Consider the following 17,591-nt stretch of genomic DNA (forward strand, 5'->3'; position numbering starts at 1 on the left):
GTATGTTTTGTTTGTTTATTGGTATTTAAGTGGATTTGGTGTTGGAAATTGAACCTGTGCTTGGTTCCCGCTGTCTGTTAATGTATTGTTTTTTTCAATAAATGTATTAAATAATGAAATTTATAAAGAACATATTATTTTAATTTTAGAGTAATAATTGTTGATAATATAGCGGTTTTTTTTATTATATGTAACGTTTGTTAAACTACACATTTAAATAAAACATTTTTATGACATTTTAAATATTTTCGTTATTTTTTAATCACTCTAATTTTATTCACAGGGTCGAATTCCAAAGCAAATTCTACTCGGGTGAAGGATATCTATTCCAGCCATTCTCCTTCGAAGTGATTTTGGACTCAGCTGGACAGGGTGAAGAGTAAACAATAAAAGCTACACTATATTGAAGTTCTAACTAACATTCAATCATTAAAGCCTAACAAAATTACTTTTGGTATGAAATATTATTTTTTTTTTAATATGAAAAGCATTTATGTAAAAGTTTTCCTATTTTGGATTCTATTTAACTTTATACTACTTAAATAAAAAATATATTAATTTTAAACAAAAAGGTTAGAACTTTCGATATTAAGCTTCTTAGTGTTCTAGAACTTTCAAGAACATATTATATTACATATATTTATATGTAGAGGGAAAATATATCCGTAGTAAGCTATTTTCTTGCTTGAAATCGATGTTTGTAGAAAATAAAAATAAAATTATTCAACTTATTCAATAGAAAAGTAAAAGTAATTGTTCTTGTAGTTGTAGTCTCTGTTGTGTCAAAATGTTATAATATAAAACATACTTATTATATTCATAACATTAATTAAAGATCTTTTAAAGCTCTATAGTAGTCTTTTGTTTAATTTATATAATATGCTAAAAAGGTGTTATTTAAAGTTAGGTGTTATTTCACTAACTTCGATATCGTTCAATTAATTTATATTTAGAAAATATCATAAAATTATATTTAGCTTGCATTTTGGCACAATTAGATGTTTTTAAAAATGTAGTGTCTGTTTAATTATAACTTAAGACATTACGTAGCAATGAAGTAAGAAAAGCTTATTTTAGATGAATTTCTTTAATTGTTCCTTTAAACTCAGTTGTAACAATGATTTTAAGCCATTTATATATATTTATATTTTTATTATAATTTAAAATGTTAATAAATAATATTATAATGAATATCAGAATTTTGTATCATTTTTGTATAATTTTTGTAAGTTGAAATGTACTTAAAGGTTTTTTGAATTCGTTTTAACCGACGCTCTCTTTATATGTAAAACTTTCATCCTTAGAAGTTGTTAGTCTATCGGACTTTGTAACCAACTTAGAATGTATTAGTTTCAGATTATTGATAATAAATGATTTTATCTAGCCCATATGGTTGTTTTTTTATTTCATACCTTAAGTTAAAGTGAAAATCTTTATTATCATTTGAAGTTGAAATGTAAGTTTGAATAACTTTTACATGTGTTAACTTAGCACAAATTATATCAGACCTTTTTTGAAGATCATTCTATTTTCTACAAGTATATATTATATTGGTTTTTAATATAGCACTATTTGTTAACCCAATAAAAATCAATAAAAGTTATTTTTCCCTTGTAACGGGAAATCGAAAACCGCGATTAGACACTTTAATATTAAAATTAAAAGTATTTTAATCATTACAAGAAAAAAGAGGAGAACGGGGAGATCAGATGAAGGTATCTATATATATAAAATCGAAAGGTCACTCACTCATCACGAAATCTCAGAAACTACATGTGCTAGGAATCTCAAATTTTGCATATCAGTTATTCATAGGATGTAGGTGCTCGCTAAGACGGGAATTTGTAATATTCGACTTCTAAGGGGTTGTTTTTGGGGTTAAAAGTTTGTATGAAACTTCGTTACTACAAATGCTAGGAGTCTCAAATTTTGCATAGACGTCACTTATAGGACGTAGGTACTCATGGAGACAGAAATTAATAATAACGTAGCTCACGCAGGCGAAGCTGCGGGCGGGCCGCTAGTGTTTAAATAAATACAAGATTTTCTATCTATATATAGTTAATCATATTCAGCGCCGATAGTGATACTGATGTCTCCAGGCAGCACGTTCGTCTTATGATACCAACGGTTTGTATCCACGACCACTGCAACAAAATAGAATGATATAAATAAGTATTTATGTTAAAATGATATCGCCTTATATATATTCTAAATTAAATCCAATAAAAAGTAGAACCGAGAAATATCAACATAAAAAAAAGAATAAAAAGAAAATCCATTATAAAGAGATAATTTTACAAAAAACGCATTATAAATAAAAAACCATATTAAACATCTATATAGATGTCATAATTACATATCTCCCCTGGTTCCACAGTGAAGGTAATCCATTTACAAGAGTACAGACATTCAGGGGGCGGCGCCAGCTCCCACTGTTTACGTCCTTTCACCTGGGCCTGCCACGACATGTGTCGCACTGAGTCCACCTGAAAACAAAGATATTATCTCATACTTAATACAATATGGCGGAAATAGGGCATCCCTATGCGGTCCCTGTCCTCTGAGTGCGGGATAAAGCCCGAAGGAGATTTTAATTTAATTGGATTTTAAAGATATTTAATCGGTTTTACAAAGACCTATTTATAATAGCTTTAGAGATCCAAAAAATTGCCACACTATAATAAAAGTGAACATACATGCATATGCGCTCCTTGCCCAGGTCCACCCATAAATATCCAATCCACCATATCGCTTTCAGCAGTTGTCGGCAAAAAGTATGGCCTATTATAATATTTTCTTAAAGCCCTGGTTTCTTCGTCATAGCAAGTACTCCAGCCAACGTACCAGGGATCACCAGACAGGTTGGCTCTGCCCTCATCCATATTAAACACTTCGTCCAGTGAATTCAAGCCAGATTTATACGCAAAATAGAAACAATCGTTTATTTTTCTTCCTAATTTTATGTTTTGATAGAAATCAGCGAAGAAATTGAAACTGAAATCCTGGAATAGAATTGTGATGAGAAAATATTATTTTTATTTATAAGGCAAAGCAGAGCGTGTGATCGTAAACTTATCACTAGCCTAGTGTTGTACCCTCTCCCTACTCTACTATATGCGGGATGCAACGTAATAAATAAGAAAAAATTCTTATGGTTAATTATTTTTTCAGCTTCAAGTCTAATAAATATTCAAATTATGTAACTACATATGTGGTTAATCTCGCTTGTTCACGTAGCATGATGGTTGTAAATTCAATCCTCACTTTTAAGGGAATACTTAATTGTAAATAAATTATGAATATTCTACTGGTTTCGTAACAATACGCGGCAGTAAGTTTCATCACATAAGGCGACATCTTGATAATGATTTTTTAAAGTTGACACTCCGACTCCATTTTCTGCTGATTTCTTTTCTCTGATTTTCTGATTCTGAATGCATTAGGTACTTATGTGTTGAGTGGCGGACCTTAACGCCACGAACATATACGGAATACGGAATCGAACCCATAACCCGTCGCGTGTACAGTCACACTTGGTGCCCCTACCCCACGACTTTCTCTATTAAATTTGGTAATGATATTGAGCGAAAAATTGCCAGAGATGCGAATGTTGCTGAAATTATTTAAAAAAGTACAATTTTGTCACCTCTATAGCTCTCCAATGGTAAGTACCGTCAGTAACTATAACCGGTCGTGTCGTATACGCGTACAGATCCTCGAACTCCTCTGCGCTGGTATTGGAGAGACGCGTGACATCATCAATGCCGATGCACATGGAACAGTCTTCTGGAGATCGAAAAAGGGATTTTGTGTCGAAAGGCAATGAGACGAGGCAGCGCTGTAAGAAAACAATAGTAGATAAATTTTAAATTATAGGTAAAATGGAATTACTACTTACATAGAAAATAATATAGGTAAAGACTTGATATCAACATGTAGGATTTGAACCCACAACCAACCTTGAATTACATTTTGTCTGTTTTATCTATCTATGTACATCTTGTTACAAAGTAGATTATGTAAAATATTTTTATTAGGTACGAATAATATCATAAGATCATAACTTACACTAGAAAAAGGCACGAAGAAAAACCACCACAAGCCGCCTACCACAAGTAAAATCGTACCAAAGTATAAACACCTTTTCAATTTACCATTTAAACTGTGAAAATTCCATTTTTTATTATTCTGTACATCTAAATGTGAAAGATGATCATTATTTAATTTCCAAGCATCGATTTTATTTAAAATCTTGTTCAGTTTTAGCTCAGCTGCTTTTAATTTTTTCTCGCAGATTTTTGTTCGTTCTGCGGTCATTTTTACTAGGCGGTGGAAAACATGAGAATGATGAACTTGCTTCTTTTACAAGAATTATATAGGATTGCTTCCATAGAGTTGATAATGCTAGACAAGAATTTTCTTGTAATTTGAAAAATCTACAACCAACACGAATCAGTGGGTGTAAGCATATTTAACTGGTATTTAACTGTAGTGTGAATTATACTTATGTAGGTACTTTTACTTTTTTAGGTACGTTTTCTATAAAAAAAACCTCGAAGACGAAAGAAAAAGATGAAATTCTTTTATATACAAAAGTTTACAACTAAATGCTTGAATTATATTTTTCAATTAATTTATACTAAAATTTATGTGTTTGTTACTTTCCTACTGAAAGATCGCTCTCTCATATCCACAAAAATGAACCCATTTACTTAAGTTAAACATTAATAGTAGATACTTTAGCGAATATTAATCTTAAATCATCACATTTATACCAAGTCTTCCTTTTCCATAAATTTATAGGTCTTCAGTACGTAAGTAACAAAGTTTAGAACGCGTGTTAAACAGCAATGTGGGTGCAGTTGGTATGAAATTGAAATTCATTATCTGCGCGCGACACCGCAACTGCGGCCCTTCATCCCATTTAACGTGTTCACGCTTCTGAATAACGAAATTGATATATTTGAAGCTATCAATTATGTGAGATATATCTTTTTAAGATACAACATATCTCATATAAAATAAAAGCAAAGTCGCCTTGCAGTTTTCCTGTATAGCAGGGAAGACAAATGGAGACATGTGTTAAGACACTCCGTTCTCAACTTGCCACCGTATTATCGATATATTTTGTGTTGAGTGGCGAAACACTAAGCCGCAATTCATCTGCCAAAGCGAGGAAATTAAAATTGGGGATTGAACCCAAAGACCGTCGCGTTTACAGTTAGACTCTTTCCTATAACACATGTGTTGATATAAAAAGTATAAATTTGGTAGCAAAGCTTGCAAAATTCTATTTTAAATAACAGTACTTCATTGGAAAAAAATGCTTTTTAAATACGTTGTACGTATTTTTTAATCTTTAAACATAGAAAAAAAATTTAGTTATATCTATTACTTTATTTTTTCGTTGTATTTATTATACATTTGTTCGTTTGTTGATCGTTATTTTTTTCCTGTTCTCTTTGTTGCCACAAAAATCCAAAATAAATCCACCTGTTGGTTAACAAAAAAAATGTATTGGTAGGCATTTCGTTCTAATATCTTTGCGCGTAGTAACATTCAACGGATCAACGGGACAAGTGACGTTTGACAAATTGTACATAAAATATTAGCGCAAACGTCAAAGTAGTTTTTGTTTTCAAAAAATCTCAATAAAGCATAAAAGTTATTGTAGTATGGATTCTTATGAAAACAGACAATACTAAGGTTATTCTTTAAAATTATATCTAATAGAAACGTAAATAGCATGGCAGCCATTCTCGGAGGTGGATTAGGCGGACTATCTACGGGTTATTATTTGTTGAAAAACAATATAAATAAAAACAATAACTTAAAATTATTTCTTTTGGAGGCTACTGATTATTGTGGAGGATGGATAAAATCTATAAAAACAAGGGATTACGTTTTTGAACAAGGTCCTAGAACTATCCGGCCTAAGGGCATAACCGGCCTTAATACGTTAAATATGATGCAAGATTTAGGCCTTAGTGAGCACATCGCTGCTATCAAACCTGACCATCCCGCTGCCAAAAATAGAATGATATACGTAAACAATACCCTGCACTTATTGCCTTCTAGCTTAAAAGGTGTCTTTCAGAAAAATCAACCATTTTCTAAGCCACTTATATTTGCTGCCTTTAATGACTTAAAACAGCCTCATAAAGAAATGAAAGATGATTCTATTTATAATTTCGTTGAAAGAAGATTTGGTAGAGAAATTGCAGATTATGCTGTATCACCAATGATATGTGGGATATGTGCTGGTGATGCAAAAGAGATATCTGTAAAATTTCTAATGAAAAACTTATTTGAATATGAGCAACTTTATGGGGGTGTGCTCAAAGGTGTTGTGAAATCATTATTTAAAAATAAGACTGATCAATCTATGGAACTAAGTGAATTAGCCAAAAAAGCACAAGAAGAAAAATGGAGTGTTTACACTATAAAGGGTGGTCTTGAGACTTTTCCTACAGTTATGAAACAATATCTAAAAGAACATAATGTTGATTTACACTTAAACACAAAAGTCAATGAAATAGAATTTGTCGACTCCAGTATGGTGAAACTGAGAAAAGAAAATGGAGAAAACATATCTGCTACACATATTTACTCATCTGTTCCCTCTCATGTTTTAGCCAAATTAGTTATGAGACAACATCCAGAACTATCAAAACTCTTAAATGATATACCCTTTGTGACAGTTGGTATTGTCAACTTATATTTTGCTACACAAAAACCTCTTATTACTCCAGCATTTGGATTTTTAGTGCCTCCTATTGAAAACTCACCAATATTGGGAGTAGTGTTTGATTCCTGTTGTATTCCTGATCAAAATGGCACAGTTTTAACAGTAATGTTAGGTGGGAAATGGTTTGAAGAGAAATTTGGTAGCAATGTTACTAAAGAAAGACTATTAGATATAGCAATTAAAGAAATAAAATCAATTCTTAAGATAGATGAGGAGGTATCAGCACATAATGTAAATATATTAAATAAATGTATTCCACAGTATGTTATAGGGCATTATGAACGAGTGGACAAAATAAGAGAATATATACAAAATCATAATTTGCCTATATCTGTAGTTGGCAGTAGTTATGACGGTGTCGGTATAAATGATGTTATTTATTCTGCTAAGACTCAAGTTCAAGAAGATCTTGTTAAATAAAACTATTTTTTTGTTAAGGGTTGTCATTAATACATGCTTTATGACGTTGTTGTTATATTATAATTTGTTACATTTATAAATAAATTATTAATTAAAGTTATTACGTAACAACTATTTATTTTTAAAATCACCCGGTTCACATTTTTTTAGATTATGAATGAATTACATTAATATAAGATTGCAATGGAGCAGTGAACACTTAGTGTTAAGACACTATTCTTCCCTTTCAGTTTGAATCTGGAATATTGTCAGTGGTGGGACTCAATGCCACATTCAATAAAACATTAGCGTAAAAATCAAAACAATTAATTTCGTTGAGTGGTTTTAGAATCTACAATCATAGTGTTTACTCTCAAATGTTGCTAGTACTTTGTAACTGCACCACTATAGTGGGTTATCTAGGAATTTTAATTCCCAATAGTATATGCACATAAACGAAAAGAAAACAAAAAAAATAGTTTAATAAATACTTTATTTAGCATTTGCTATAAAAGCTGTGGTTACATTAAGTTTTTAACAGAACAAAACATTTGCATTTGATTATAAAAGTACTGCATATTATTACTTTATTTAGTCTTTTATCAAGCCTTATTTTATTATGTTTTTGTAAATTTATTTTAGTATTTGTGTACTTATAAATTACTTACCACTACATATAAATCTTTTTTATATATAAGAGAAAGAGTGCATGTCTACAGTATGACATTGGTTTTAAGCATTTTGTAATATCTTGCTAAGAATTATTCTAAAATATATTTCATGATATCTTTCAAATAAATTAATTTAGTACATCTTTGAAGCTTAATTTAATAATGTATTACGAATTTTACACATTTGTCATGTTTTGGTACAGTTAAGTTTTTTTGAGATGAAATATATAAATGAAAATCCCTTTAAAAACTATAACATATTGGAATTTAAACCTATGCAAACGCTAGCTGTAAAGAATACGTGAAATTTTCGTAAACTTATTTTCTTAAGTAGTTTTAGTAATGCAGAACAAAATATTTTTACATATGTTTCAATACATATTGTGAACACTTAAAGTTAAAGTAAAAAATAATGTTTTAATTTATTAACAAAAAGTATAAATAAGTAATCTACAAAAAATATATAAATCTACATCAAGAATAAAAAAATGTAAAAATAGCAGTAATAGTTATTCCTTTGTTACAGACCAGGGTAACATGGTAGTACATAGTGACTGAATATTGGTAAAATATTGTTTTTTCTAGAGGTCTAAATATTTCTAACATAGATTTATTCTCATGTGAAATTATGAGACTAATGAATAAACTAGTCTTACTAAAAATATCACACAAGAACAGCAGGTTATTGACATTTGAAATAATAATGATTTTTGAACATGTGAAATAACTAGTTATTGCAATTCCTACCTAACAATAACTAGTTATTCCCCAAACATACCTATTCAAGTTATTTTAAACGTTATTTCACACTTAAGAAAAAAAAATACTTCTATAGAAGACGTAAAAAAAATTAACGATAGTGGAACCCGCGTCTCTCGGATGGTTTCCATGAGATGCGGAAAAATATTTATGTTTCCTAGAAAAAAAAGTATTTTTCCTTCAAGTTATTCAAATATTTTCACATATTTTCCCCAGTTCCAATAACACAGTGGTATATAGGGTGTAGTCGCGGCGCTGCGAGGCGGTAGAGGAGGGCGCCACTGTGTTCCGGAAGGAGTACTGCAGGGAGAGGGCGACTCGCGCGGCCTCGCCTACTACGGCGTTTTGATCGGTCTGCACTTTCAGTCGGAGTGCTAACTTGTTGGATTTCCTCCAGAGGATTACGCTGAAATTATTTAAAATTGGTTATTTAATTCAATTATTAAGTTCAATGGGGAAGCTTGATGATGTATACTGTTTTCTTCTTTTTTTTTCCGCTTCACGTTGTATCCCGCATATAACAGGGCAGACCTTTCCTTTGAAGGAAAGTGTTAAGACACTCCATTCCCCACTTGTCTATCAGAAGGATAAAACATAACTCATTTCAAAATCGAAGTATAAGTTCATAATCTAAGTGCAAACATATATACAAATTTACTCAAATATATAGATTCAAATATCACTGAAAAAAAAAAACAAAAAATATATTTCAAGACAAATATAAAATCCATACTAACTCGCTACTATCTTGCTGCGGGTCGTCGTCGTATTCGGCCGCGTCGTCACGCTGCGCCAGCGTCAGCGTGACGTCGGGCGCACACACCGCCGTGTTGGACGGCAACAGGGGCTTGCGCTGTAGTGCTTTTGTCCAGGACATATCCTTTGAAGGATAAAAAAAAAATTAAGATTAAGATATTTTTACTGATTTTTAGAAAACGTATATAAAAATACTAAAGTATTAAGAGTCGAACCCACGGCTCTCTTAGCGTTTAAGCGTTTAAGCGCACTTTCTCCACTTTTCACTCAAACTCAAGGCGTTAAGTTTGAGTTACGAAATTTAACAACACACTTTGTCTGACTAGAGCGATATTACCATCCTGGCTGGGCCATAATGGCGTCAAATCCTGAGTTTGGAGGTTACCAAAGATTTCTTGATGTTCAGATATTCTTCTTTACTTTGCTGTTCTGAGGCCTTAACAATCTCACTTATATTTCATGCACAATGTTGTTTGTCAGGTTTAACTAACATCCATATTACCATAAAATTGACTAACCTTCTCCAAATTGAGAGACTTCTCTAATGACTTCTCAATGGTCTGACCCTCTTCTTCAGTTTGAGGCTGTTCTGGAAGATCCTCAGGCTTTAATAGCCTCACTTGTATTTCATGTACTGTAGGATTTGTTAGCTTTAACAGAAGGGCTGAAGTAACACCGGGCTTTATTGTCTCATATGATATTATTTTTACTTCTGGTACATGGTAGCTAGAATAAAAGATATGTAATGTCAATATGTGATTTTTTATTTTTTAAGGATATTTTCTTTTCTTTTTTTTTAAAGGCTTTAGTTAATTAAAGATATAGCAAGTGCGAAAACAATGGTATTTTATGTTTTTTAATAGAGTTTGCAGAAAATTTATCCTAGCTCCTAACTTAAATTTTGATAAATTTGTTTTTAAATTTAAATCCTCTAACTTAATTGTGCATAGAGTCAAAATTATTAGGCAATATTCTAAATAGTTATTAATGTTAATTGTTTGTATATACTGTGTAAGTAAAAAGAAAAAAGGTAGAGATAGCAAAAACTAACAGCACACACACAAGATGTATAAATTCAGTACTGGTGACACATGCCTACAGTTTACTTCAGTGTAACACATATAATATATAGTATACTCACTATGCAAGCAACTCAATTTTGAACTTAACAGATCCAGGGTTGTACTCCGGCTTGGTGAGGTTATGGTCGCAGGCGCGGCATCTCTGGCTGCGTTTAACGCTGAGCGGACGTGCCACGGGGTGCAGGCGGGACACTGAGCGTGGTTGGCGCGATGGTGATGCCAGGCGCTGGGCCATTGTTGTTACTATAGGCAATTGGAGACATGTGATAAGTATAACATGTTTGTAGAATAAGTAAATAAATATTTTAGAGAATTCTGCAATATCCTTGGAACTTCATTTTTGTATAAAAATTATTTATAAATAACAATAGTGAGTTAATATGTATATATTAACTAACATTGCAAGCAAAAGTAAATGAAAATTTTGCAAAATTCCTGCTTATTTTTATTATTTTACTCAAATACAAAATTCCTGCTTATTTTTATTGTTTTAATCAAATAATTATTTTAATAATTAATATAACTCACTCTGTTTTAAATTAACCTCTTGCAAATGGTAATCTTCAGGTAGTTCCTCAACCTCCTCAGTTGCCTGGCTCGGCACAAAGTTGGCTATAGCTGATGAAGAACTTTCACTTGACGGTAGTCCAGCTATATTACGTGCCATAGCACCAGTTAGACCGGTTTTGTCCTGGAAAATGAAAATAGGTATTAACTAATTACCGATTTGGTGGAAACACACAAGGAACATATTTCATGCATTGGCTGGAATTTTACCCACAACCATTGCTTTATGCCATCATGGATCTAAAACTGTTATAAAAAATAAATAAACACTACTTACAGTAAGTGTAATGTATTTCCCCCTAAATATAATCTTCTTCCTCTCTCTGTCCAGTTTCTCTTGTTTCTCTTGCTGGGCTATTGCTTTATAGTATTCCAACAGTTGATTGAACCGAGTTGTAAATGGATTAGTGCTTTCAGGCCAACCTCCAGAGGCTGTTTATTTAGAAAAATGTTGTAGTTAAATATTATTACTTGTTTAATATATTTTAGTATCATAGTTTGTATCAGTCAAGGACTACATTACTGCTCCATAATATTATATATTTAAATAGATATATTTCTTTAGCGCTATCAATTCATCAATCTTACCAACAGGCTGATCAGGGATGCCAACATCTCTAGAAGTCCAGCGACAGTTAAAACATGATAAATAATACATTTTCTTAGGCTGTTTATTTTCCACTTTTGCATCCCCTCCAGCTGGGTCTTGCCGTGGCTGTGCTAGCGTAGCTCTAGTGGACAATGTATGGAAACAGCTTGGACAGTCAAAACAGCTGCTGCAACGATTTTTCTTTAACCTAGCTTCAGATGATGGCATGTTTTCGAGACAATTTGCACAATAGTGTGAATCAACCTGAAATATATAATTATATTCTGTAGATTTTAATTTAACAATAGTTTTTTCAAATAAGAAAAATAGGTCATGGCGATATAATATCACAGAAATAATATATATATAGAAATTATAATTACTCCAAAATAAGTTATATTTTCAAATATTAGTGTTATTTTTAATGAGAGCACTTATAAAAATATCAAACTACCTTACTTAAGTAAAACTTACTTCATGGCAAATGCAGAAGCCGCAACGGATTTTTAAGCAATGTCGACAGAAGTACAAATTCGTGATAGGTTTCAGTTGCCCGCACGAACAGACATACTTTACGTAGTCTGGTTGTGTTAAATAAGCCATTATTATACCACTTATTTAAATAAATTCGATATAAGCTGAGATTCCAAACCCTGAACTGTTGACTCACATAAAGAAAGTGTCACTGTCATTATCTAAGTCCATTGGTAAATGTCAATGTTTTTGTCATTAAAGAACAGATAAAATATACTTTTTATGATCCATTTATTTTAATTTGGTTTCATTTAATTATACTTTACTGTACGGTAGGCGTACGGCAATTATTTCATCGCTCCTAGTTCCTATTTTTATTTAGCGTTCCGAATTTAAAAAGCAGCCTTAAATCTGGGAGTTTTTGTGAGCGAAATAAATTGATTAATTACTTAATTTATTCGAGTAGAAACACAACTTGGCGCTTTTACCCCTTGTGCTGCCATGACTGGCCTCAAATATTTAATAATTAACTGTAATGTATAATGTAACCAATTACATAAAATATAATACTTTATAACATATATTATGTATTTTTGTATGTAGCAGGGTAGGCAGAGTGAACCTATTGGTAAGACACTTCGCTCCCCACTTTCCGCTGAATTCTGAAGGCATTGCGTATTGAGTGGTGGAACTCAACGTCGCGCTTTGCCTCGATATCAGAGCGAAGTAATGACAATATTAAATATTTCTTCTTCGAATGGGAATCGAACCCACCACCTGTCACTTGTGCCCCTGCGCCAAGACCTCACATACCTCATTCATCATCATTGGTTTCATATACATATAAAATATGTATATGATGTTAATTTCGATAATTTGTTTTATAAAGCTTGGACATGATGATGTTTTCAAATAAGTGAAATCTAAATTGCGTAGTAAAAAAAAGGAACAGTTGATCATAATTTAACATGTCTTTAAATTTAATTAAAAGTTAATGATTTTACCTCTTTACTATTTATATAACTGAAAGGTCGATCCTGCAGAGAAAGTTTTGTATGTAAAGCAATATTTTTGGTCATATTTTTAAAACCTGGCCTTGCTTATGTAACAGATTTGCGCCATGATTCCTATAAAATATATATTTTATTACACAGTGTATTTTTTCCATGTAATACAAAATGTTTAAATAAAGATATTAAGATATTATTGTTACAAATCGGAAGCGGTTAGTGCCTTTAAAAGTGCTTTAGTGTATTTAGAAAGAGATTCCACCGAGCGGGGAGAGGCGACAGTAGCTGTCCCTGAAGTCCGCGTTTGACACAATTCCACTGCTTTTACAGTCTTTTTCACCAACTTCTACCCACTTTTACACGAGTACGCTAGCGATACTATCATTGTGAGCAGTTGGTAAAGAACAGAGTATTCTACCTTTTAGAAATACGGGTACGGGTTCAAATCCCGTTAATTTCAATTTTTTATACGTTTCTAAATAAAGTATTTTTGTTTGCCAAGTGTGGAATAACACTTTAAGATTAAAAAAAACACAGTTATCTGTTGGTAGGCTTTTTCCCACGCCTTAAATTTAAGAGAAGATTAGAAGATCAATATAATACCTAACTAGTTCCGCTATCTTATACATCATCGATAAAAACATATACATTTAATTAGACTGGCATAACGAAACAACCTTTTAAATACAGAATGACTTTTTCAATTGTGTTATAATTATAACGACGTTCGATCTAAGTAGTAATACTTGCGTGTTTTGTGTAAAGTGTAAACTTGTGAAGTAATGTGAGAATGTCGCTATTTTTAAGTCTTTGGGAAAAGCAAACTATTTTTTAAGTACTTGCGCAAAAAATCTAAGATCTGTATTTGAAATGAAGGCCGAGAGTTGCAAACACTTTAAAGTGTGCACTATTTATCTATATGTGCATGATTTCCTAAAACTAACAGTGGCCGAGGCTACCCCGTACCCGACTCTCCCCTACCTAATTTATATTCTTGTACTTATATATATTATTTTTAGTTTTTTATTCTTTTGATGTACAAAGTAGTAAGTAAAAAAGTAGGTTATTCTATTTAAATTAAACGCACGTCACTTAATACTATCGCAACGACCATGTAAGATGTATCTGAAATTCTGTTTTCTTATTAGTTGTCTCAGCACGTATGACCCAGTGTTGTCAAACTTTAACAAAATTAACGCCTCGATTCATTACACGATTCGCAAATACTTGTGATGGGAATTATAATTTTTTAAATTTTTTAATGCCAATTATTGCCATGTCGTGTAATTTACCTTATTTTAGGGGAATTTGTAGTGAATGCCAATTTTTTTAAAAATCTACTTTATTATACGAGTATTTTTTGCGTATTTTAAGTAACTTTAACTGAGGCTTTAGAAGAACGCCACTATATTATCAAAACAGTATATATTTCCCTCGTCAGTAGACATTCATATTTGTAAAGTAGTAAGTGATCTGTCGATTATTAGATGCACTAGATACTATAAAATATATTTCAATTTCACATAAAACAAATTTCCCTAATAAACATAATCCGCTTATATGTTGCATATATTGACATTTATTTAAAAAGGTAATAATTAAAAAAAAAGTACATTACAGTTAAGTATAAAAAGAAATCATTTTCGGGTAGCAACACTAAGTTCTTTTTAAGGTATGCCAACAGGAACGGCGGACGGTCGGACAGGCTGAATGGCTTTCTAATGGCGTAATGTATTGCGAAACGAGGGATCCAATTATGTCACCAGTATTAATTACTCACGTTTTTTTAAATCCCGTATGACTTCTACATGGGTAATGATAGTTTTATGTTAGGATATAACCTTACAAAGTAACAACCTACCTAAGTATTACAGTATACAGATACTGTATTGGACTTGTATTACAAGGAAAAGTACTCTTGGGACAAGCTTATTTTAAAATATAATTAATTATAAAATGTATTTTATTCAATTTGTCCATATTATGAGCCAAAACTCAACGCCAAGATAAAGATCTCGACACCAGAGCAAAGAAAATGGAAATATAAATTTAAATAAATATTTCATTTCCTCGAGTGGGGATTGAACCCACAACCAGTCGCAATTTGTGCCCCTGCTCCACGAGTTATGGCCTCTAATAATAATTAATTATAACTTTTCGTCCATTCCACCCACAGCTGGGTATAGGCATCTGACTGGTAATAAGACGGTTGCGGATTCTATTTTCATTCGGGGTACAGATTTTTTTTTTCATTCACTTGAAAATTGGACAACGGAGTGTCTTGTCACTTCCTCTGCCTACCCTTTTATATGTGCGGTACAGCGTGAAGCGATATCGTATTATGCTCTGAATAATATTTACAGAAATTAAAAGGTGTTAATGAATATAAGATTTCATCCTAAATTTAGGAAGGTCAAGGTATAAATAAAATCTAGTGTGACAATCTCGAAGATTACAATGAGAGTAGGTTATCTATATATATAAAATCGATAGGTCACTCACTCATCACGAAATCTCAGAAACTACATGTGCTAGGAATCTGAAATTTTGCATAGGAGTTATTTATAGGACGTAGGTGCTCGCTAAGACGGGAATTTGTAATATTCGACTTCTGAGGGGTTGTTTTGGGGGTTGAAAGTTTGTATGAAACTTCGTTACTAATGACATTTGTCTTTGTCATTCGTTACTAAATGCTACGAGTCTCAAATTTTGCATAGACGTCACTAGGACGTAGTCATGGAGACAGAAATTAATAATAACATAGTTCACGCGGGTGTAACCGCGAGCGGGTCGCTAGTACTGTATATTATTATGTGAACATAATATTCCAATTAAGTTATTGGCCATTCTAAATAGTTTTTACTTAATTAAATTCATATAAGTTTAATCCAGAATTCGGCGAAATGGGGGGGTTAATATTAGGCTCCTCTGCATACCCTGGTACATGCTGGATAAAGGGGAAACTAAAAAAAAAGTAAGTTATAATTTTTTAAACATCGAACATAATTTCTTGTTCTGTGACAAACCTTTTTAAATATTTCATTTGTCCAAATATTTAAATAAATGCCGCGACCCATGTATATATGTATATAACTTTCACATTCTCATAATAATGTACACTTTACATAATACATGGTTTGCGCGCAGAATTAATTGTCTATGCTACTTATTATTAATTCTTTTTAAATTCTCGACGTCAACGACGGACGCTCCCGCGACTAATTTCTTTAATTGGATTCAAATGTCGATTAGAAACCAATTTATATGATGTAATGTTAAGTACTGTGTATAACAATTTATGAAATAGTGTAAAATGTTGTTTTTACTTATAACAATCTATATTTTTCCTTTTTTTATTTTTTTTTATTATAAGCCAATTCTTATAAGCCTGTCATAGAGCTTGTAGCAGCAAATATTTTTAAAATTCAATGTCGAAATTAATAAACGTTTCAGTAAGCAAAAGATCTTTGATTTAAGCGATAATAAATCCAAAATGTATAATTGGTGGCCCCAGGTAATAAAGAGTTTCCAATCGTCTTCTCTACTGAAACTACATATTTTTGTTTTTCAATAGATTCCCGGTCACCGATAACATTTGTATTATTTGACCAGGAGATCGAAGCTGCCAGTAAAAAAAAACATATTCCATAATAAATTGTAACATGTAGAACATTTTAAAAAGAACTTGTCTATAGAAAAGCGAATGAATGAATCATGCGTAAAAAATTCGCATTAATGACATTAATTAAAGTATACAAGGGATCGGCCATTACAACTATTAACATACAAATATGCAAAACTATATATCCGTATAGTCTAACACATACACATACCTACATACATATATTACGTATTAATTTCTAAAACGAACATAACATGTTAAACTTAACCTCGTTAATAAGCATTATGTCATGATATCTTTTAAATATTTCAACAAAATGTTGATTGGCCAGTCTTTTATTTAATTATTAATTATGAATCCGGAAGCAATGGTTTACTGAAATGCATATGATGCGAAATAGAGAAAAGGACTAACTAGAGCCGAATAATGTTTAAAAATTGGTTAATATCTTCTTAGAGTTAGTAGAGTAAAAGTGTTTATAATTTTCTTTATTAGCTTCAGAGAGGGTGTAATATTAAGACATTCAAATTCAAATTCAAAATATTCTTTATTCAAATAGGCAATTATTATAAGCACTTTTGAATCGTCGAATGAACATATGAACAAAAAGCTACCACCGGTTCAGAAGGCAGTTCTGCTGAGAAGAGGCAGCAAGAAACTCAACAGTTGCTCTTTTCAAAATCAATAATTGATTTAGAGTCTGCTACGGAGGTCTCTGCAGATTGTCTGCTGAATTGTTTATTTTACGATTTCACTAAGAAAACAAATATAACAAGTTAACAAAAGAAAACAAAGTAATAGTGGAAAAAACAACAACCTACCTATGTAGATTATGTGCATAATTATTGTTTAGTTATACCTACTTGACCCCGTCGTGGTTCGGTAAACGTGACGGTTGTGGATTCGATTTC

At 31.8% G+C, this 17,591-nt stretch overlaps 4 protein-coding genes across 7 annotated transcripts in view; 2 read left to right on the forward strand and 2 right to left on the reverse strand.

Moving 5' to 3' along the window:
• The window catches only part of Vha100-1 (V-type ATPase subunit a family protein Vha100-1), a 30,913-nt gene extending 29,525 nt beyond the window's left edge, over positions 1-1,388 (forward strand). For all 4 annotated transcript variants that reach the window (XM_085186634.1, XM_085186631.1, XM_085186632.1 and 1 more), the window contains one exon: positions 284-1,388. In XM_085186634.1, coding sequence (XP_085042760.1) covers positions 284-383 — 100 coding nt within the window. In that variant the 3' untranslated portion in view covers positions 384-1,388. The remainder of the gene's footprint in view (positions 1-283) is intronic.
• Positions 1,389-1,988: 600 nt separating this feature from the next.
• LOC146538425 (uncharacterized) lies at positions 1,989-4,359 on the reverse strand. Its single transcript, XM_085186636.1, has 5 exons — positions 4,072-4,359; positions 3,650-3,841; positions 2,700-3,005; positions 2,360-2,489; positions 1,989-2,147 (listed from the first exon to the last, which is right to left on the reverse strand). Exons 1-5 carry the CDS (start codon positions 4,318-4,320, stop codon positions 2,062-2,064), a joined length of 963 nt encoding a protein of 320 aa, XP_085042762.1. The 5' UTR covers positions 4,321-4,359; the 3' UTR covers positions 1,989-2,061.
• A 1,244-nt stretch (positions 4,360-5,603) lies between these two features.
• On the forward strand, positions 5,604-7,271 carry Ppox (protoporphyrinogen oxidase). Its single transcript, XM_085186591.1, has one exon. It carries the CDS (start codon positions 5,750-5,752, stop codon positions 7,169-7,171), a length of 1,422 nt encoding a protein of 473 aa, XP_085042717.1. The 5' UTR covers positions 5,604-5,749; the 3' UTR covers positions 7,172-7,271.
• Positions 7,272-7,626: 355 nt separating this feature from the next.
• Positions 7,627-12,284, reverse strand: DCTN4-p62 (dynactin subunit 4). The gene is made up of 8 exons (XM_085186590.1): positions 12,049-12,284; positions 11,574-11,838; positions 11,263-11,417; positions 10,947-11,109; positions 10,478-10,661; positions 9,855-10,062; positions 9,318-9,460; positions 7,627-8,986 (listed from the first exon to the last, which is right to left on the reverse strand). Exons 1-8 carry the CDS (start codon positions 12,175-12,177, stop codon positions 8,770-8,772), a joined length of 1,464 nt encoding a protein of 487 aa, XP_085042716.1. The 5' UTR covers positions 12,178-12,284; the 3' UTR covers positions 7,627-8,769.
• Between the last annotated feature and the right edge of the window lie 5,307 nt (positions 12,285-17,591).

This window comes from Heliconius melpomene, chromosome 6 (genome assembly GCF_056956725.1).
Source record: "Heliconius melpomene rosina isolate 202511_hmr_F chromosome 6, ASM5695672v1, whole genome shotgun sequence".
Classification (NCBI taxonomy): domain Eukaryota; kingdom Metazoa; phylum Arthropoda; class Insecta; order Lepidoptera; family Nymphalidae; genus Heliconius; species Heliconius melpomene.

Bases quoted from the DNA above. Each gene is read 5' to 3' on its own strand.
- LOC146538425 (XM_085186636.1), bottom strand. From the start codon at position 4,320: ATGACCGCAGAACGAACAAAAATCTGCGAGAAAAAATTAAAAGCAGCT. The intron at 3,006-3,649 runs GTGACAAAATTG...ATTCTATTCCAG, and splicing joins ACCATTGGAGAGCTATAGAG to GATTTCAGTTTCAATTTCTT. The intron at 2,148-2,359 runs GTAATTATGACA...ATTTTGTTGCAG, and splicing joins TGTGGAACCAGGGGAGATAT to TGGTCGTGGATACAAACCGT.
- Ppox (XM_085186591.1), top strand. From the start codon at position 5,750: ATGGCAGCCATTCTCGGAGGTGGATTAGGCGGACTATCTACGGGTTAT.
- DCTN4-p62 (XM_085186590.1), bottom strand. From the start codon at position 12,177: ATGGCTTATTTAACACAACCAGACTACGTAAAGTATGTCTGTTCGTGC. The intron at 11,418-11,573 runs GTAAGATTGATG...CTAAATAAACAG, and splicing joins CATCCCTGATCAGCCTGTTG to CCTCTGGAGGTTGGCCTGAA. The intron at 10,063-10,477 runs GTGAGTATACTA...CTTTTATTCTAG, and splicing joins AAAATTGAGTTGCTTGCATA to CTACCATGTACCAGAAGTAA.